This window comes from Podarcis pityusensis (genome assembly GCF_964106645.2).
Source record: "Podarcis pityusensis genome assembly, chromosome: 5".
Lineage (NCBI taxonomy): Eukaryota > Metazoa > Chordata > Lepidosauria > Squamata > Lacertidae > Podarcis > Podarcis pityusensis.
This window is the reverse complement of record NC_138032.1, coordinates 64,628,435-64,647,857: the sequence shown is the minus strand read 5'-3', so window position 1 is coordinate 64,647,857 and position 19,423 is coordinate 64,628,435. Positions and strand designations below refer to the sequence as shown.

The 19,423-nt window shown below is 42.2% G+C and overlaps 1 protein-coding gene across 1 annotated transcript in view; it reads left to right on the top strand.

Moving 5' to 3' along the window:
* The window catches only part of KIF20B (kinesin family member 20B), a 36,911-nt gene extending 17,773 nt beyond the window's left edge, over positions 1–19,138 (top strand). Inside the window, exons 20-33 of the mRNA XM_081004525.1 lie at positions 38–1,160; positions 4,026–4,164; positions 4,648–4,770; positions 5,861–5,918; positions 6,563–6,688; positions 7,351–7,490; positions 8,852–9,007; positions 10,569–10,736; positions 11,568–11,711; positions 12,547–12,747; positions 14,860–14,943; positions 15,750–15,894; positions 17,251–17,393; positions 18,817–19,138. Coding sequence (XP_080860651.1) covers positions 38–1,160; positions 4,026–4,164; positions 4,648–4,770; positions 5,861–5,918; positions 6,563–6,688; positions 7,351–7,490; positions 8,852–9,007; positions 10,569–10,736; positions 11,568–11,711; positions 12,547–12,747; positions 14,860–14,943; positions 15,750–15,894; positions 17,251–17,393; positions 18,817–18,888 — 2,822 coding nt within the window. The 3' untranslated portion in view covers positions 18,889–19,138. The remainder of the gene's footprint in view (positions 1–37; positions 1,161–4,025; positions 4,165–4,647; positions 4,771–5,860; positions 5,919–6,562; positions 6,689–7,350; positions 7,491–8,851; positions 9,008–10,568; positions 10,737–11,567; positions 11,712–12,546; positions 12,748–14,859; positions 14,944–15,749; positions 15,895–17,250; positions 17,394–18,816) is intronic.
* The last annotated feature ends 285 nt before the right edge of the window (positions 19,139–19,423 follow it).

The window sequence follows — 19,423 nt, the reverse complement described above, 5'->3', positions numbered from 1 at the left end:
TTGGATAGAAGTAACCATCTTTTTAAAAATTTTGTAGGGTCAGTTATCAACCAGTCTAAAGATGCCACAGAGACAAAGAACACCAAAGAAATGCAAGAAATGAAGGAAAAGGGAGCAATGATGGCATTGCAAGAAACCAATCAAAAGTTAGAAATGCAGTTGGCTACGCTCAGGAAGAAGATGGAAAAACAGAAAAACGAGAGTGAGGGCTTTTCTAGAAAGATAGCCAGCTTGTGTCAGGAACAGTTTTCTTCAGAAGAAAGGGCTTCTATCTTAAGCAGGGAACTCCAACAGCAGCTGTCTGATTGTGAGAAGATAATGGCTGAAAAAGTTGTGCTGAAAGATGAAAATAAGGGTCAAGAAGAGAAAATTCAGGCTCTCCTTCAAGAACTAGAGGCTGTCAGCCAAAATATTGCACAGAAAAAATCCAAGGTAAAAGAGGTTGAGGTAAAAATAGGCGAGCTAAGCAAGCTAGGCCCACAGTGCCTCACTGTGGATATTGACTTGGCAAATCAATCGGAGAAGCCAGAGATTGCCAAAGAAGAGCCTGAGGAAACTCCTGCAACTGCTGTTCGAAAGAGCTCCTTTCATTGCAGCATTGAAATTATCTGGGAAATAAGCAAGCAGATCATTCACGCTTCCTCTCAAAAGAGCGCCCGTATTGAAGACCTCCTCCAACAAGTTGAGCAGTTGCAGAGGCGGGCCTTGGATGCTGAGGATCAGGCATCTCAGCTAAAGTTAGAGCTGAGCGAAATGACCAACCCAAAGGATGTATCCTTACAGGAAAAGGAATGCCTCCTGAATCAGTTAAGGGACCTGCAACAGGAAAACCTGTGTTATGCTGAAAAATACAGGGAAGAGCAAAACAGAGCCCGTGGCTATTTAGAGGCGGTTAAAAAAACTGATGGCCTGTTGGAAGAGTGTAGGGCAAAAGAGGCTGGCATAGCATCTCTGGAGCAAGCACTGAAAGAAAAAGAATCTGCAGTTATGGCCATGGAAAGAAAGGTGAAAGACATGCAGGAGAAACTCAACCTTTCAGAATCCGAAATGCAGAGGTTAAGTGACCAGGAATCTCAACTGAAGGCAGAAGTTCTAGAGTTGAGGAATAATTTGAGAACCGCTGAAAAGAATAATGAAGAATCAAAGCAAGCAATGGAACGGTAAGAAACTATTTTATCTTCCTAAAATGCAGGCATGAGCATAAAAGGATGTTAGTTCTTGTATTGCTCTGTTTACAGTGGTTTACATTGTGGTGGTCTCCTATCCCGACATTGCCCGGGGTCAGGTCCCCATTCCACCCTTTTAGCTTCAGTAGTTGAATTGTATTATGTAACAGAGTTCTAGATTGGCCCTTATGGTTTTATTGCAAATTGGTGTTGTGGCCGTCCCTCTTCTGTGAAGAGACAGCAGTGAGAAAAAGACAATGAAAACTTGATGTGTCTTCAGACTTTTCTGAGCCATTTCTTAAAGTTACAAGCTTTACCTTTGCAAGCTGTTCTAAAATAGTGTAGATTAAATCGAGGAGTGTGTAATAAAGGCATGACGAAGGCTTCAGACATGTGCCGTTTCTCTGGGCGTAAGCCCCACTAATCAAGAATGGGATTTGCTTCTGAATAAGCACGGTTGGGATAAGGCGGCACATTAAAAAAAAAAAAGGCTTTGAAAATAGATTCATTGGATTTGAACACTGTTGTTGTTTTTTTTAATGATATTTATTAACATTTCAAAAAATACAAGAATTACACAAGAACAAAAAGTAAAAATACAAAAAAATAAGAAATACAAAATACAGAAAAAGAGTAAAAGACACTTAAAAAGAAAAAAAAAAAAGAAAAAGGAAAATAGATCAATCTTTCCATAACTTACGTTCATATCCTTGTTTCCCTGACCTCCTCATACCTCCCTTTTTTGTATTCCAGTTCAATTAGTTAAGTCAGCAATTTCTTTCCCTCTTTGTTTTCTCATAATTCTTTAACTTAATATACTATAACTTTAAATTTTCATCTGTTATCAGTCCTTTTTTACCTACACCTTTATAACGTTACTGCTTAAACCACCTAGCTTCATTCTAACATCATTCTAATATTCATTAATTTTACAATATTTCTGTAAATAGTCTTTAAATTTCTTCCAATCTTCTTCCACCGACTCTTCTCCCTGGTCTTGAATTCTGCCAGTCATTTCCGCCAATTCCATGTAGTCCATCACCTTCATCTGCCATTCTTCCAGAGTGGGTAGGTCTTGTGTCTTCCAATACTTTGCAATAAGTATTCTTGCTGCTGTTGTGGCATACATAAAGAAAGTTCTGTCCTTCTTTGGCACCATTTGGCTGACCATGCCCAGGAGAAAGGCCTCTGGTTTCTTCTGAAAGGTATATTTAAATACCCTTTTCATTTCATTATAAATCATCTCCCAGAAAGCCTTGGATTTGAACACTGTTGAGTAACCGATGTCCCTGATGGGTAAGGGGCACATGGCACAGGCAGTTAGTGACTTGTGGCAGCACCTCCTCCAACCTGGGGGAATTGTGGTTGTCTTATCGGCCAGGTTGTCCTATTGCCTACCTGGGTACTCAGGGCAGCATCAGGGCAGATTTGAGAGTCAGCAAGGGGAAGTTGCTGTGGTCTATAGAAATCCCCTCTCCTCCATCCCTCCTCTCTGTCCAGTGGGTGGATGGGTTTAGAGTGTGTGTTTCTGGCGTTGGGCAATCGGGACAGATTAGGGATTCTGCTGGTTTACTGCCTGCCTCGTTGCCCAGCAGTCTCCCTGCTTGAGCTGGTTTTAGAGGCCATGTTAAGGACTCCCAGACTTCTTGTTTTGGGGGGTTTCAACATCCATGCCAAGGCGACTGACTGGGGTGGATCGGGACTTCATGGCTGCTGTAATGACTGTGGGGTTCTCCTAGCATGCTGCCAGTGCAATGCACATGGCAAGCCACACTCTGGCCCTTGTTTTCTCAGCTGGGCAGGAACCCCCGTCGTTCTACCTGGACACTGAAGTCCAGCACCAAGGGCCTTCTGGTGGTTCCCTTACTGTGAGAAGCGAAGTTACAGGGAATCTGGCAGAGGGCCTTCTCGGTAGTGCCGCCCTCCCACCAGATGTCAAAGAAATTATCAACTATCTGACTGATGCTTAATGACTGATGTTTTAATATATTTTTAATCTTTTGTTAGAAGCCACCCAGAGTGGCTGGGGAAACCCAGCCAAATGGGCGGGGTATGGATAATAAATTATTATTATTACTATTAAAAGGGTGATGTAAAAGTGGAGGATATTGACATCAGATCACTTTCTGTTGAGATATAGGCTTTTAGCACCTTTTCCCTCTCTGTAGAGGCAAAGGACCCATTAGGGAGGTTGCTCTCAGAGGCTGATGGATTCAATGGGTTTTCAGACAGATCTGAGGGATTTTCTGGCTGATATGACTGGTGCTCCTGTCGAAGGCTTGGTCAACCTTTGGAGCATCCTCTCTGGCAATTGACAGATCATGATGGTTTTGCTATTCATTGCCGAAATGTTCTTGCTGATGAAGTTTTGCTGCTACTTTATTGTGTCTGTCTTTATAGGTTATTGTACACCTTTTATAGTAATGTATTCATTTTCCCCCAGTTTTGTGTTAACGTTATGCTTCCGACTTTATGTTATGCAATTTTATTTTATGTTATTTCATTCTCTTAAAAAAAATTGTAAGCTGCTTGGAGAGTCGTGTGGCAAGCAACTAATAAATTAAATCATTAATAATAATGTTATAATATTTCTACCAGGCTTGCTGAGCCTGGTTGGAAAGTGCTAACAATGGTGGCAATAGCTGAGGCTTGGCTCATGCAAGCAGATGAATTCTCCCGAGGCTTTAGTAGGGCATTTGCTGGGTGAGAAGTGCATATTGAACTGAAGAATCTGCAGTTGATAAAAGCTCCTGGAAACCCTCATTCCCTTCTGCTTCTTGACTTCCTAGAATTAGGCCCCAAGGCTTAAAGAAAAAAATTCTCAAATAATCCCCCCCCCCCGCTGCTTTTACTTTCCAGGTTGAATAAGGAGCTCTCTGAGAGCACGACTTTTTCCTCCTGTCTACAAACAGAAATCCAACAGAAAAACGAATTATATGCTGAACTGAAAGAGAAACTGACTGATGCCAAAAAGCAAATCGAGCAAGTTCAGAGACAGGTTTGTAGGAGGAGCAGTCAGGAAAAAGCAATTTCTTTAATTTATATAATTCTTTAATATATATCAATAGATATCATTATTGTACCACTGGAATTAGATCACTTGCTCTTTATGCGAACCGCTTTGAGCACAGATGTGTGTGTATGGAAAATGCAATCTAGAAATGAATTTGACCACGAGGAAATATCTCCTACTGACAATCTTTCCCAGTCAGCTGGGGAGTGCAAGAGGTTGTGGGGTTTGGCTCCATCCAATGCTGGCTGCTGGTCTGGTAGCTAAGAGAGCATTGGGTGCTCCCAACCCTACTGGACACCATTAATTTTATAGTATGCTTTGTTGGTTCACTTTGTTTCTATGTCCTGCTCCTCGTGCTCCAAGTTGCAACTAAAGTGGGCAACACTGAACCATGCAGTTGCTTGTGGCTTATCTGCAGAAACAATAATACAGCATCAAATGCCTACAGAGACCTGAATCTCCTTGCAGGTGGGGGACATGCGTGCCGAAGAGAAACTACTACGGAATAAAGTCAGTGAACTTGAAAAGGCCAAAAACCAGCTATCTGAAGAGCTGGTCACCAAGCAGCGAACTATCCAGGAATTTAAGAAGGTACTTGTTGTTGTTGTTGTTATAATAAAAATCAGGTCTGCTTTTGTGTAATACTGTGAGAACTCCCTGAATAACAAAAACAGAAGTGTTGGAGTATAGGGATTAAGCATATGACTAGGCTGTCCTAGGCCCTGACTGGTTGTGGCTGATGGGAGTTCTAGTCCAGCAGCTTAAGGCTACGTTCTGCTTCCCCTGTTGGGGACACAGAATACCTGCTGTCGGGAATCTCAACTGGGGAGGGTGCTGTCACATGCATGTCCTGCCTTCAGACTTCCCATAGGCATCTGATTGGCCACTTGTGAGAACAGGAAGCTGGATTAGATAGACCTTTGGTCTGACCCAGTAGAATTCTTAGCATGGGTTACTCCTAACTTAGACATAGCACTATCACTGTCTGTTCCCTATATTATGGATGGGATAATACAGGTACTTTGCACTGGCCCTGTGAGGATTTCAGAGGTTAATGAAGCACACTGAACACTTTTTAAAATGCAGAGTGACAGTGTCAAGAAGCGTTTACACAAAACAGATCTCAAATAAGATCAGGAATAGGTCAAGAACCCTCGTGTCTATGTCCGTATATGTTGTTCTCTATGCTGCACGGGTACTGGCTTTTTTTCAGTCTTACAATGAATTTCCCACTGTGTTTTGCACCTCTCTCCTGCATCACTATAATCCAGTAGCCTTCAGACTAGAGACCCATCTTTTTAACCCAAACCTGCATTGAGATACCTGTTTAATTTCTGCCCATATATTTGTTTGCTGGTGGTACTGCTGTTTCGACCCATCTTGGATCAGGGATGATGTAGTTGTAATTCCCAACCCACCAGCTGAAGACCAATGCATCAATGTACCTTCCAGGTCTGTGACTTTGCCATAGGTGAAGCCAGAGTTTCACAGTTGAGCTCAGTTTTAGAGTTATGCTACTGAAAAGTTACTGAAGTTGGTTCAAAGGAAAACTGTTCAGTAGAGTTTATTTCTTAGATTGTTATTGTGTAACAAGGCTTTAAATTTATGAACAGCTATTGATATTGATGTTATTTTCATTTTTGCACATATGCACCTTTCCCCCCTCTGTGATCCAAATTAGGAAGAGCTGAATAAGAAATTTGAGGAAGCTTTGCAGCAGTATCAGAAAGCATGCAAGGGTATGTAATGAACAAAGTTTGTATATTTTACAGAGAAGTGTGCCCTAATTTGGGTTTATTGCTTATTGTGTTGTGTTCACGGTGTTGAATGTTTTTGTTCTGGACTATTATTTCAGTAGTCAAACCTCGCTATTTTTATATATTGAATTTGGCTGCGGCTCTAAACAAGTACAGTGGTACCTTGGTTCTCAAACTTTATCTGCCCTGGAGGCCAAAACCAAAGCATTCCAAAACCAAGGCGTGCTTTCCCATAGAAAGTAATGCAAAATGGATTAATCCGTTCCAGACTTTTAAAAACAACCCCTAAGACAGCAATTTAACTTGAATTTTACTATCTAACGAGAAATGAAAGCAATAAACAATGTACTGCAGTCACACAATCAATCAATCAGTAGCTGAACTGGGTTCCACACGGTCACAAAAACAAAACAAAATGAGCCACAAAAATGCAAAATAAATAGCAAAAACAGACAGACCTCAGCGTAACACTCAAATCGGAAGTGTAACACTCAAAGCGGATCACGTTCGGCTTCCGAAAAAAGTTTGCAAAAGTTTGCAGTGTTTGGGTTCCAAGTTGTTTGAGTACCAAGGTGTTTGAGAACCAAGGTACCACTGTATGCCAGTATTTGTTAATCTTTTTATAGATCTATGTTCCAAAGAGAAAATCATTGAAGATATGAAACTGACTTTGGAGGAGCAAGAACAGACTCAGTCAGAACAAGACCAACAACTTGAAGCCAGGTTTGAAGAGAATAATAAACTCATGGCAGGTAAGTTATGAGGACAGGACAAGCTCCTTTACCCCCTTTTCTGAGCCCAACCTTCCCCCATCCCTTTAGTACATGTGTGTGTGTACCTCTTAAAATATATATTCTTTATAGTTAAAATTTTGTCAAAGCTTCTGTTGAATTTGAGAGGCATAGCCTTATAGCAGCTTGAAGACTAAGAAGTTTTGCTATGGCATAATAAATGTTCATGAACTAGAGCAGCGCTAGGGACGATATGATGCAACCTGGCTTGGGATAGGCAATTTTGGAGGATACAGACCTTCTAAATAAATAATATTAAAGAATGTTAAATTGGTAGTGGGTGGTGGTAGGGAAGAGAAGGAAGCGGAGTAGTTGAATACCATGCAGTGCAAAAAGTACTGTCTCTGACAGTACATTTCAAGTTGAAACAGCTGAAATCCAAGCACATATGAGCAACTTTTAATAACAGAGAAATGCCAGAATCCACAGTTGGGAAATACTTTTATTCGGTTCAACCAAAATGCCACAGAAGCAAGTTCAAGTTCTCCAGAACTCTTCACTGGGCAAGATGTTAAACAAATTGGGATCGGGGTGAGAAATGAAGGGGAAAGTCCAAAAAAATCCCTCCGACAATGCAGTTTATGCAGCCTCTTGCATTGTTATAAATGCATCTTCTCCTGTAGATCTGGAAGCGTGGAGGAAAAGGTACCGTGACCTAGAGGAGCAAATGAGGAGTCTGGCACAACAGAAGGTTAACACAGAATGTGAAAAAAGCACAGAGTTGCTCCGTGAAGACCTAAAAAAGCTGCAAGAGAAGCTGAAGGTAATGTTTGGGTTGCTGTCATGGTTTAAAGATTCTACATGACTTTGTTGCAAACCACATGGAGGACCTCATTGCCATCTGTCCTTCTTGTTGTCAGAAGAATATTAATAAACTGCTACTGGATAATCTTGGCAGAAGGGGCAGGTAAGCCTGAGCTTCTAAGACCCGTGTGTCTGGAACATCATTATCCAGGTGGTTTAATGATTTCCCACTTGGGAAGTGAGAGACACACCACTTGGTGTGAGTCTCTCTTACTCGAGCTCACCTTAGTGAAACGGGTTGTTTTCCCCAAATGAAGGAGTTGTGTTACCTATGTAAACTACCCAAATGCCTGTGCAACTTGCACCTTTGATTGAACCAAAAGTATCTAGAAATGTGCATTTGCATGGCCTGCTAATACTGGCATGAGAAGTTCCTGCTGGCTCCAGTAGTTTAGAGCTACAAGTGGGTTCTTCTTAGGCCTTCACTGGCCTCTTTATTTCTTCAGCTGCTATAATTTCCTTCCCTGAACCTAGAGCCTTCTGAGGTGGAGTAGGCAAGTGGAAAAAGGATTGTAGCATTCATACAGCTGATAATCCTAAAGCTTACTCAGTTCTTCATTTCATACTTGGTAACAATGCTTGGTGTCCCATTACGACACACACACACAAACTTATTAAGGATAAATAATTGGAATAAGGGGCATAAAGAACAAGGCAAATCAAAGAAAATACGCAACACTGATATTTTATACAATTATTAAAGGTCAGGATATTATTCATCCCAGGTCATATATTTGATAGGAACTTGTACCAGGATCACAGATAGTTTATGAGGGGTGTATTCTTTGTTAAAGATATGCCAGCTGCACTGATGTGCACAGAAACCTATTTTTTTCTTCGTTTCTCACTTCCCTCTGTGGGTCCCTAGCCTCATGCTGTGGCCCCCATTTATGCATTTCATTGAGTTTCATTGCACAGCTTAAAGTTCTTGCACCAGGGGAACTGCTTAGTTGGGTACCCCCCATAGCTACCATGACAACATTATTTGGGTGGAATCTGCCTTTCCTGAGAGTTGTTCATGTGGCTATGTACAATTTCCCAGACTCTGATGAAATGGAAGCTTCAAATTTCTCCCCTTTGCACTCCAAAAAGAGAGTGGGCAAAAGAAGAGCATGCAAACAGAAGGCTTGCCAATGTGGTATTCACATAATGCTAAACTATGGTTTAGCACTGCCTCTGAATGCAACATAGCTTTGGAACTACTGTACAAATAACTCAGCAAGGGTGCTTCATGTTGGTAGATTGACACTTTTTTCTGTAGAAAAGAATAACACGTTCTTTCCAGACTGTGTGACAGCCAAAATTTTAACATTTTGACAGGAATATGAAGAACAACAGAAAACGGATCGCAAAAAGTGGCTGGGAGAAAAAATGGCTCTCATAACTCAGGCAAAAGAAGCAGAGACTCACCGTAACAGAGAGATGAGAAGATTTGTTGTAGACAGAGAACATCATGTGAAGCAGATGGAAGAAGCAGTGAGTAACCATGAGCTCCTAATGCACTAACCAGTTCTAAATGGAAGGGTCAAATAGCAGGTGTATACAGGAGGGGTGCGCTAAGAAGTAAGTTCTGCTGTGTTCAGTGGGATTTACTTTCAGGTAACTGGGTGTAGGATTGCAGTCTCAACCCTTCAAAAGATCAGCAGCCTCTTCCATAGAATTGTAGAGTTGGAAGGGACCATAAGGATCATCTAGTCAAACCCTCTGCAATGCAGGAATCTTTTACCTCACGTGTGGCTCGAACCAACAATCCTGATATTAAGACCCTCATGTTCCACCAGCTGAGCTATTTCGTACTGTTCCTACTCATGGTTCATAGCGTAAAATACTATATCCCCATTACCTTCTCTCCGGAGTGCACATTTTTAATTAAATCACTTTTATTGATCATATTCATATCCTGCCTTTTCTTCAAGCAACTCAGGGGGGTGACAGAGATGCTGCATTTTATCCTTGTGACAATCCTGCAAGGCAAGTTAAGCAGACAAATGGTCACTGGCCCCAAATTACCCTTTCACCTCTGGTCCCACTCCAACCCTCTGTCTGTACTGGACTAGTATAATGCATTTTATCTTGGGGCCACCCTTGAAACTTTAATTTGTTCAAACCGAGGCATCACAGCCATTAGCCAGTGCTGATCACTCAGGCTGTATACTTGTGTCAAGAGAATTTCCCTGGCTACTGGTCAATACTATGAATTTGAATCGGACTGGAGTCTCTTAGAATTCCTCCTTCCATTCAGTCCCCTTGCCATGATCTGCAGATAGCGCCTTGTTCTAGGCTAGCCTTCCCCAACCTGATGTTCTCCAGATATTCTGGAATGCAGCTTCTTATCCCTGACCTTCAGCCATGCTGCCTGGGGGCTGTTGGGAAGGTATCAGCTGGAAGTCTGCACTGTGCCAATAATGTTCTCCTTTGGGGAACAAAATCCTGTACCTTCAAAGAATTGAAGGAGCCCAAAAATGTAATCCCAAATGTTGTAGATAAATGGGAATGAATTTACCAAAGTGGTGGGAAAACTTTTTGGATCAGATCGGTATCTTCCCCACCCTGCAGGTCAGCTTTTACAGGTCATAATATGTCAAGTGATTGATAAGTGGGTGTTCCTGCCCACCTTTCAAAGTTGGCCTGTGAAGGTGGAGATAGAACTTTCTGTGCATTAACTGATGCACAGGGAGTTAAATCCAGCTTTCTGCAGGGATCACCTGTGTGAGTAGCCAATCCAGCCACATCTCTATGTGATGTCATGTGTGCAGCAGGTAGGAGTGGTTTGGGGAAAACGACCTGGGAGTCCAAATGGGAAGGCCTGGCAGGCATAATTTGGCCCATGAGCCAGAGGTTCTCCACCCCGATCTGCTGCTTCTCTGCCAAACGACACAAACTAGTTTACAATTAGAATTACTTATAAAAATACAAAAGCTTCCCTGTATTAAAAAACAACAACAACCCTGAAACAACATGTCCACAAAAAGTCATGCAGCTGGGACAATTCCTCCCTAAAGGGTTTTTACTGTGATTTTCAATTCCTTGCCTATAGGAAAAACTTGTGACCGAGAAAGATAATGATCTCCAAAAATGGCGGGCAGAGAGAGATCAGCTGGTGGCAGCTCTGGAAGTTCAGCTTAGCTCTCTGCTTTCAAGTAATGCACAAAAAGACCAAGAAATAAAAGAACTGAAGGAAACTGTACTGAAAACTTCTGGCAAGGTCTGTGCAATGCCCTCTCCTTTTTTCGCATCTGCCTTTTTGTATTGATGTGTCTCTCGCACATGTATTCTGCTTTTTGTGAAATGTAGTGGAAGTATGCTTAACAGTCTTAATGACATTTCCCCCACTAGAACTTGTTTGATATTTACAAGTCCACTGCTTGGCCTACTGGGTGTTTGATGACTGTTAGCTGAATGAGTGAACTGACTCTATGAAACACATATTTAGGATGATCTGAAAGTTCTATTGGTGTGGCATTCGGTCTGTGATGGACCATTCGCGCACAAAGTGATCACTTAATGTTGACCACCAAAAAAACCCCGAGCGTGTGGGGTGCAAACTTCTGAATTAGAAGTTGCTGGGGAAGAGCAACAGTTTTTGCCATTGGTGGCCTCACAGATCACATCTGGCAGGCTACACGGTGAAACTTTGTTAAGCACCCTTGCTGATCTGCGTTGGAACAGGAACTACAGCATTTCTTGCAGTTCCACATTCTTCAAGAATCTGTGTTTTTGTAGCTGCTGAATCATGATGGGCATCTTTTTTGTACTATGTGCAATACAAGCTGGCTTTTTAATCATCAGGGATTTCTTTTGACAGATTCAGTGTGACAAATATGATTTGCACGTGTATTTTCAGAAATATTTTGGACTCCTTTTTTAAACAAACAGAATCATGCACTGAAACATCCACATTGAACGTATGTTGCAGTTGGATTAGCTTGTTTTTATATAAAAGAGTGGAATCTAATGTAGTGCACTTTAACCTGTGCTTGACCATTCATTTCTTGATAACACACAGTGCTTTTCTTTTCTTTTTGTCTTTTAAAAGGATTGCAAAATTACAGCTAAAGAATCTAGAGACGACGTTACAAATAATGTAAGACGAGTTAGTTCTGAGAAATCTACAACTATGTCACCCATTCCAAAAAAAGAAGCAGAAAACAAGATGGACAACCTCTGTGACTATAAACTGGTAATTTAATGTTTTTAGTATCTTACAATGGAATCCTATATGTTACACCTACAATGGAATCCTATATGTTACACCTAGTGGGACTTACACCTAGATAAGTGAGGAATGCAGCCAAAGTCTCTTACTGTTAGGTCAGGTGCCATTTTCCCTGCAATTACTACTCATACTTAAAATTAGTAAATTTCAATACTTGTTAATAGGGGTGTTTGTGAATAAAATGTATATTATTTTGAATTTTATATTGATGATGATTATTGTTACATATAAGGATATTCACCTTCATTGTTTATATTCCTGGATTCTGACTGTCTCAACTAGAAACTGGGCACGTTGTGTTGCTGGTTCCATACCAGCAGAGATTCAGCAGGCCTCCCTCACTTTTGACTTTCAGGCACCTCTTGAAGACATCATCATCATCATCATCATCATAAGTTAACAAGTCCACTGTTCAAAACATTTTGATTAGCCAGGCATTTTTCTGTTTTTCATGGTTTGGATATTTTATTGTGTAGTGTATTTCTTGTATACTACCCTGATGTCTTATGAGGAGCAAAATATAAATAGTTATATAAATGGACATTTGTGGCTTTTCAGCAGCAAACAAGCTCTACAGAAGGAGGGCATTTCATAAGACAGGCACTGTTTTGTAAGATAACTGGTTCTGCATCTTTTATTTTCTTTTCCATGCATATTCTGGTAGGCCTCCATCCTCCAATTTCTCCTTTTCCCTCGGGGCTCATGTGGAACTTGCCCTGGCACCTGTCACTCTGAATGTTACCCATGTGGTTTTCATCCTCTCTTCTTTCCATTTTACGCTGCTTTACTCCAACCGTAGGACCAGTCAGACACCATCCTGGATTCTTGCGAAGTATCTTCAGAGAGCAGCCAAGCCAGTCGATTTCCAAAACCTGAAATGGAGATTCAGTTCACACCTCTGCAGCCCAATAAGATGGAAGTGAAGCATCAGGGGAGTTCTGCCACAGTGACCATAAAAGTCCCCAAGGCAAGGAAAAGGAAAAGCAGTGCCATGGATGAGGTATTTAGTCATGAGATTGTTTAACGTTGTTCAGGGTGTGTGCACATAACACAGTAAATACAGTTGTACCTTGGAAGTCAAACAGAATCTGTTCAACTTCTGAAACATTCAGAAACCAAGGCGCGGCTTCCGATTGCACAGGCGCACCGGAAACAGTAGCGGAAGCTGCGCTGGGCATTCGGCTTCCAAAAAAACCGTTTGAAAACCGGAATACTCATTTCTGGTTTTCGATCGTTTGGGAACCGGAACGTACAACTTCCAAGGTCGAGGTACGACTGTAGTACTTAAAATATTGATTAGAAAAATCCCCAAAAGTTTCAGTCCTAAACACATCTTTAAAACTCACAAACCCATTTGATGAAGTGGGCATGAAACCTATATGTCAGAATACATCTGTTATTCTTTAAGGTGCCGCAAGAAGCTTTGTTGTGTTTTAATTATATCATATTTTAGTTGCCCCTCTGGACTGTTCACAGCCGGAAACATAAATTCCGTCTTCTAGTCAGTTGCTGTCATCTAAGCAAAGGCAGCACAAGCCAATGCATAGAGGACATCTCTGTATTTCCCAGGCAGAGAAGGTCACAGCCCAGGGAATTTGAATTTTACTTTTAGATTGGCTTTCTAGCTGAATGCAGCCTGTACTCTGATTATTGGCAGCTTTCCAATCAGTATGTCATTGACAGTGGTAGAAGTGTGCGTCAGGTTGTGCCCATAAAATGTCTGGCCTTCCCTTCCACATAAGAGTCCCACCAATTCATAATTAATTTTCACACTAATGGTAGCTTTCTGCTAAGGAGAGCAGTGTGTGGTCTTTTTGGATCACTATCTGTGGCAGATACTTTTGGATACTTTTAACATCTGTGTTAAAACTTCGAGTGCTGCAGAAGGGGCCACATGAATTCATGAATACTTGGAGGAGGTGAGTTCACTGGAAAAATAACTGGTCTCCTCAACTATTTTTCTTCAAGACAAATACACTCTCAAGATGCTGGAAAAGCAGAGTTAGGAATAAATGCACTTCTGATGGTCTCAGTCAGGTACTGGATCTCTTTGAGCTCTATGCTCTAGATGTATGTGTAGATGACAGCAGTATTAGTTCTTCATATTTCATGTGTAGCGTCATAACACTTCAATGAAACTAAACCATAGCTAAATTCAGCTTCCAGAGGCCGCCTCTCATCAACCACCTATTACCTATTGCGGATAATCTGCTATGCTAGTATACTTGTTTGTCACTCAGAACAGGAGATGTACAACAACTGAAATCAGCCTGCCAGTAACTCGTGTCAATTAATTCTAAGAGGCACTTGGGCTACAGTCTTAAGCATCTGTACCTGAAAGTAAATTCTACTAAAATGGGTTGGATTTCCTGCATCAAATGGTTTTGGTGTGTGTTTGTTTTATATTGCAAGTTATGAGAAACTTGCTCAGGAACTGGGATTATAAAGCTGGCCTTTATTGGTGACAGCACTTTAAAATTCAAAAACTTAAAAAAAAATGAATGGGCTGTTTTTATTTAATTGAGTGGTGGCGATGGAGTCCTGAACTCGATCATCTTCCCATTTAGACATGCAAGCTCCCGCTATATATTCTTTAGTGGACTTTAGTGGTTTATCAAATAGTGTTTGCTACCTCACCCTTGGTTTAGCCTGAACCTACAGGGTGTCGACATCTTGACAGAAACTTGCAAAAAGGTCCTGACTAGTCCACCTGAATCATGCTAGCTATTCATTACAACATAAGTAAACATTCCCATCTTATTGGCCTATATGCTGGCTGTCAATGCTAGATGCTGCCATACTGACTTCTGTAGCTATTAAAAAGTTGCCCTTTCACTTCACTTCATTATATTTCTTTGCATAATTAACACACAGAAGCAATTAGGTGAAACTGGATTAAAACAGCGGTTTCAGTCTTTCCATTTCATTTCAGAGCATGCTTCTTGTTTAAGTAATGTTGTATAACAAGTTCATGAATTTCTGAGCATTGTTTTTAGGTAGATTTCTAACAATAGTTTTCTTTTTCCTTTGAGAAACAATAGTTTTCTTTTAACTTAAACGTCCCTTCTTAGAAATAGTACTTGGGTGCTGAGCATGCTGCTTTGTTTTTAAGGACTTCCTGAAGAGTGAAAATGAGAAGAATGCTCCATCCCCAGCTAGTACCTGGTCCGGTTCATTATCCAGAGAAAAGAAAAAGGTGTGTGTTTGCGTACATGTACGTATGTGTGGGAAGGATTGTATCCAATGACTTTAATGATGCAGTTGTCCACTTTAATATGAAATCACCATTTTGACTAGCAGATGCTCCCCAATGCTTTGGGCTGTTACAGGTCATACCCACTTTGCGTGGAGGTTCCGTTTCTGGCCCCTGCACGCATTGGTGAAGTAAGCCCATTCCACCCTCTTTCAGGTCCAAAAGGACCCACGTCAATTGGACGTGTGCAAAATGGTCATCACCTGCACAGTCATACCTTGGAAGTTGAACAGAATCCAGTCTGGAAGTCTGGTCGACTTCCGAAATGTTCGAAAACCAAAGCGCAGCTTTGGAAGCTCCTGCAGCCAATCGGAAGCCATGGAAGCCCTGTTGGATGTTTGACTTCCGAAAGAACATTACAAAAATTGGAACACTCCTGGTTTTTGATCATTCGGGAGCTGGAACATATGGGAGCCGAGGTACGACTGTACTCAGAACACTCGTAAAGTGCTTTGGAAATCCCATTGGGGCATACCAGCACTCCAGAAACCATTAGTGTAATCCCCCCGCTGGCCTCTGGAGGGTAGTTAAGCTCTACCTTAAAATCCTGTGCAAATAACTTTTATAATAAAGGCCTCAGCTTTATTAGTTGTATTACACTGTAGCAGGATCCTGCCCCTCCCTCCAGAAGATCAGCTGCCTGCTTGCCCACAGACAGTTGGTTATATGATGGCAAAAGTCTTTCAGACTGCACTAGATCTCAAGCCTACCATCCTAAGTGTCTGTTGTGATGTTTTGTGTCCCTCCAGACTGCTCCTGACGGCTCTCCTAGAAAGGATTATCCCTTAAGAAGCAAACAACTTGCATCGGCTATAAGGTCACCTGGGAATGTGGGTGGGGCACTACAGAAAGTTGGCAATTTCTTTCAGAGTTCTACAAACCTACAGTCCAAAGGTAAACAGCAAACCAGAGATTAATTTATTTCATCTCCTAAAGGTTTTCTGTAACTCCTACTCTAAAGGAGACAGCTTATGTTGAATCACATGGGGGAAGAACTGAGTTTTCATGTCTGGGGGATCTGTCTTCCATTTCCCCCGTTTGCAGTTTTTTCTGGGAGGCCCACTTAGAGCTGTAATAACACTCTTGTAGTCTGATCCTCTTGCAGAGCAAGGACTTGGAGGTGGCTTCAGCCCCTTTGCTGCAGCATTGTCAAACATTGGTTTGGGTGTGAGACTAGGACTGGGGAGACCTAGGTGTGAATCTCCAATCAGCAATGAAGCTTGCAGGTGACCTTAGAGCAGTTGGTGTCATGGATGCAGAGGAGTGCTGGGAGGCACCAGCTGGAGAACCCCAAGGGGAAGAAGGCTCAGAGCCAGGGGCGTGGTGGTGGGACGATGATGAGCAGTCAGAGGGAGAAGAGAGAGGGGACTGGAAGTGTCAGAAGAGGCAAGAGAGTTTAGTGAGGAGGAAGAGGCTGTGGCAGAGAGCAGTCCAGACTCAGAGGCAGGAGATGAGGGGGGCCAGAAGACAGAGATAAGGCAGGCTGCTGAAGAATCTAGGGAAGCCCCCACTCCTGCTGCAACCAGCTCCCCTCTCCCCTGGTCTCCCAGAACATGCAGAGAAATGAACGAGAGGCAAGTTGACAAAGCCTTAGGGTGCTGGGGAATGAACTGGGGGGGGGGGGCGACACTCAGTGGTGGGAAGGTGAGGACTTTCACTCCTCGCAACTGTCTCATTGGGGCAAGACCTATTGGGAAGGGTTGATAGGATCACTAAGCCTGCACTGTTTTGGTTTCTTTGAATAAAGAGTTAACTTCACTGATGGCAGTGATTTTTATTGCTGACCGACACTTGACTCCTGACAATTGCTTTCTCTCAGCCTGACCTTCCTCAGGGCTGTTGTCAGGTTAAAAGGGGAGAGGGGGGAAGAACCACATATCCTACCTTGAGCTCCTTGGAGGAAAGGTAGGCTATACACTGTGCCCATTTTTGCTACATGCATTCCAGTTGTCTTGGTCCTGGCTTGTGAAACCGGACATCAGGAGAGTATCTTTTTGATGAAGGTTTCAGTGTGGTGGCTTAGGTAAAAGAACAGCACAAGCAATAAGATGTGCTTGCCTTATATTTACTTATTTGCATTATACTTATTTCAAACGGTTCCTATTACATTTTTTAAAAAATTGCTACCTTTATTTGCTGTTCATTTGATATATGGTCTGCTGCTGTGGATGCAATCCTGTGGGGAAGGGATGCACTTGTGCAGTTTTGCACATAACAGAAGGGTAAAATGTCGCGAAATGCCTCTTCCAGCCAAGAAGCTGATGGCAACGATGAAATCTCCCAGATCTACGGAGCAGGAGTCCATTAAAGAAAATGATAGCAAGCCAAAGCGAGCAAGGCGCAAGCTGTACACAATGGATATTTCTTCCCCTATGGAGTTCTCTGGACAAGTGGTAAGCGGTATCGTGAAAAAAGTTTTTTTTAAGGAAGCTGCCCTTGGGGGACAACTCATCTGATAAATTAATTTATTACCTCTCCTTCAGTCCAAGATCCTGGAGTGGGGGTGTATCATAACAATTTAAAAGACAACATTAAAAAATTGTTTAAAACAAATTGCAATCGCAGGGATAGAGTGGGTCCTAGACAGTTACATCTCATGCCAAAGGCCAGGGTAAAGTTTGTGTCTTCAGCATACAGTGAAAACTACTATTGAAGGTACAAGATGCATGAGCTCCACAGCTTAGGGGCTGCCACAGAGAATGGGACACCTCCAAGCACCTGAGAGCATAGAACAGCCAGCAGGGCCGCCTTCGTTCATCTTAACACCCATGACGTGCTGTAAGGAGGAAGTTTTTCAGCTAGTTGGGTCCAAGTCATTTAGGGCCAACTAATGTGAGCATACCTTGAATCAGCCCTGGAAATGAGCTGGCAGCCAACTGGACACTATTATATAGCACAGATAGACGAAAGGGATTTAGGCTGTGTTTAACCCTCTTTCCCTATGCTTCCTGCTGTTGGAAGCTGCATTAAACAAATATGCTAGCTTAATCTACTGGAAGTATGGCGGAACAAACACATTTCATTTTATGCCAGAGGCTCTCTTCTCCCGCCACCAAGCCGTGATTTTACGCATATCTGCTAAGGTCCGCTGGGACTTAATCCGAAGTAAACACACATAGAATTGTAGTAAGGACTTGCTACCAAGGCAAACCTGTTTCAGCTAGGGTTTCCAGGAGGGCTTCTGATTCCCATGTGGTCGAGAATGGCAACAACTGAGAGGTGTCTTCCTCTCTAAATTAGCCTATTGAAACAAAGTGGATTTTGGGGCAAGGGGCAGGAGTGGATTTTGTTGTGAAAGGGTTATGAGCCCAGTTCTGATTCTGAACACGATTCCTGGGATTAGGATGTGCTCATAGGTACCCTGTTTCTTGGTGCACATCCTCTTTCCTGAGCTGCTATTTTGTACCTGTCTCTGATTGGTTAACTTCAGGGCTTGTAGAACCCTGAGGTGTGCCAACGCCTGGTCTGAGTAGTTCATCATGAGTTCAGATTCCTTGTCAGCCCACATGGGACAGAGTGTAAGATGTTCATTTCTACATGACTTAGTCAACTAACTAGTGGGAGGGGTTCAAGAAGCTTTATCATGAGCATAGGGGTGCAATTACTGAGACAGCAAAGCCATTTGTCCCTGAGAGTAAGCTGTCCAGGCACGCAGGGCCCTCAATCATGGAAAACACTCTGAAGACTAGAGATTCCTGGCCACTGATCTTACACTTCTATACTGTTCCAAAAAAATTCTTAGAAAAGTTTCACTTACTTTGGTCCAGTAGTTATTCACTTGATCTGTTAACAGCGGTTCCTTAAATTCCTTTTCAGATCGTGATGGATCAAAAGGAAAGCGATCACGAAATCATCAAGCGGCGGCTCCGAACAAAAAAACCACATTGATTTTAGTGTGGATTATGTGTTGTTGTGTTGGTTTTTTTTTTTAACAGAGAATCATGTATATAATGTAATCCTCAGCAGTTGAATTTCGGAGCACAGCTCTTCTAAAGTGGAAAGTGGGTGTAGATTGGAAATGGTATAGCATCTGTACTATTAGTTATATGTACAACTTTGTGCATCCTACTAGTGTTTTGAAATTCCTGTATAGGTTTTGTTGCAGCTGGGAGGATTAAAATAATCGACATTGTTTTGATGTGTGTGTTTGTGTATGTCTTTGTTTCCATCTATTCTCTCCAGAGACAATAATCCACAGCAGTTGTTCTGATCCACAGACCCAGACGAGGGTCTGTGTGAGTGGTTTGATGCAGGGATACCAAAGTAGGTTGTCAAAAATGCCAGAATGGCCAGCTCTAATGCTCTGTTAAAGAAGGGTGAAAACTTACAGCACAACCTGCAGAGCCTCACTGCCTTTACAGACATGGGATGGACACCACAGCAGTGAGAGGTTGTGATGACTTTTCCACCAAGCGCTAATATG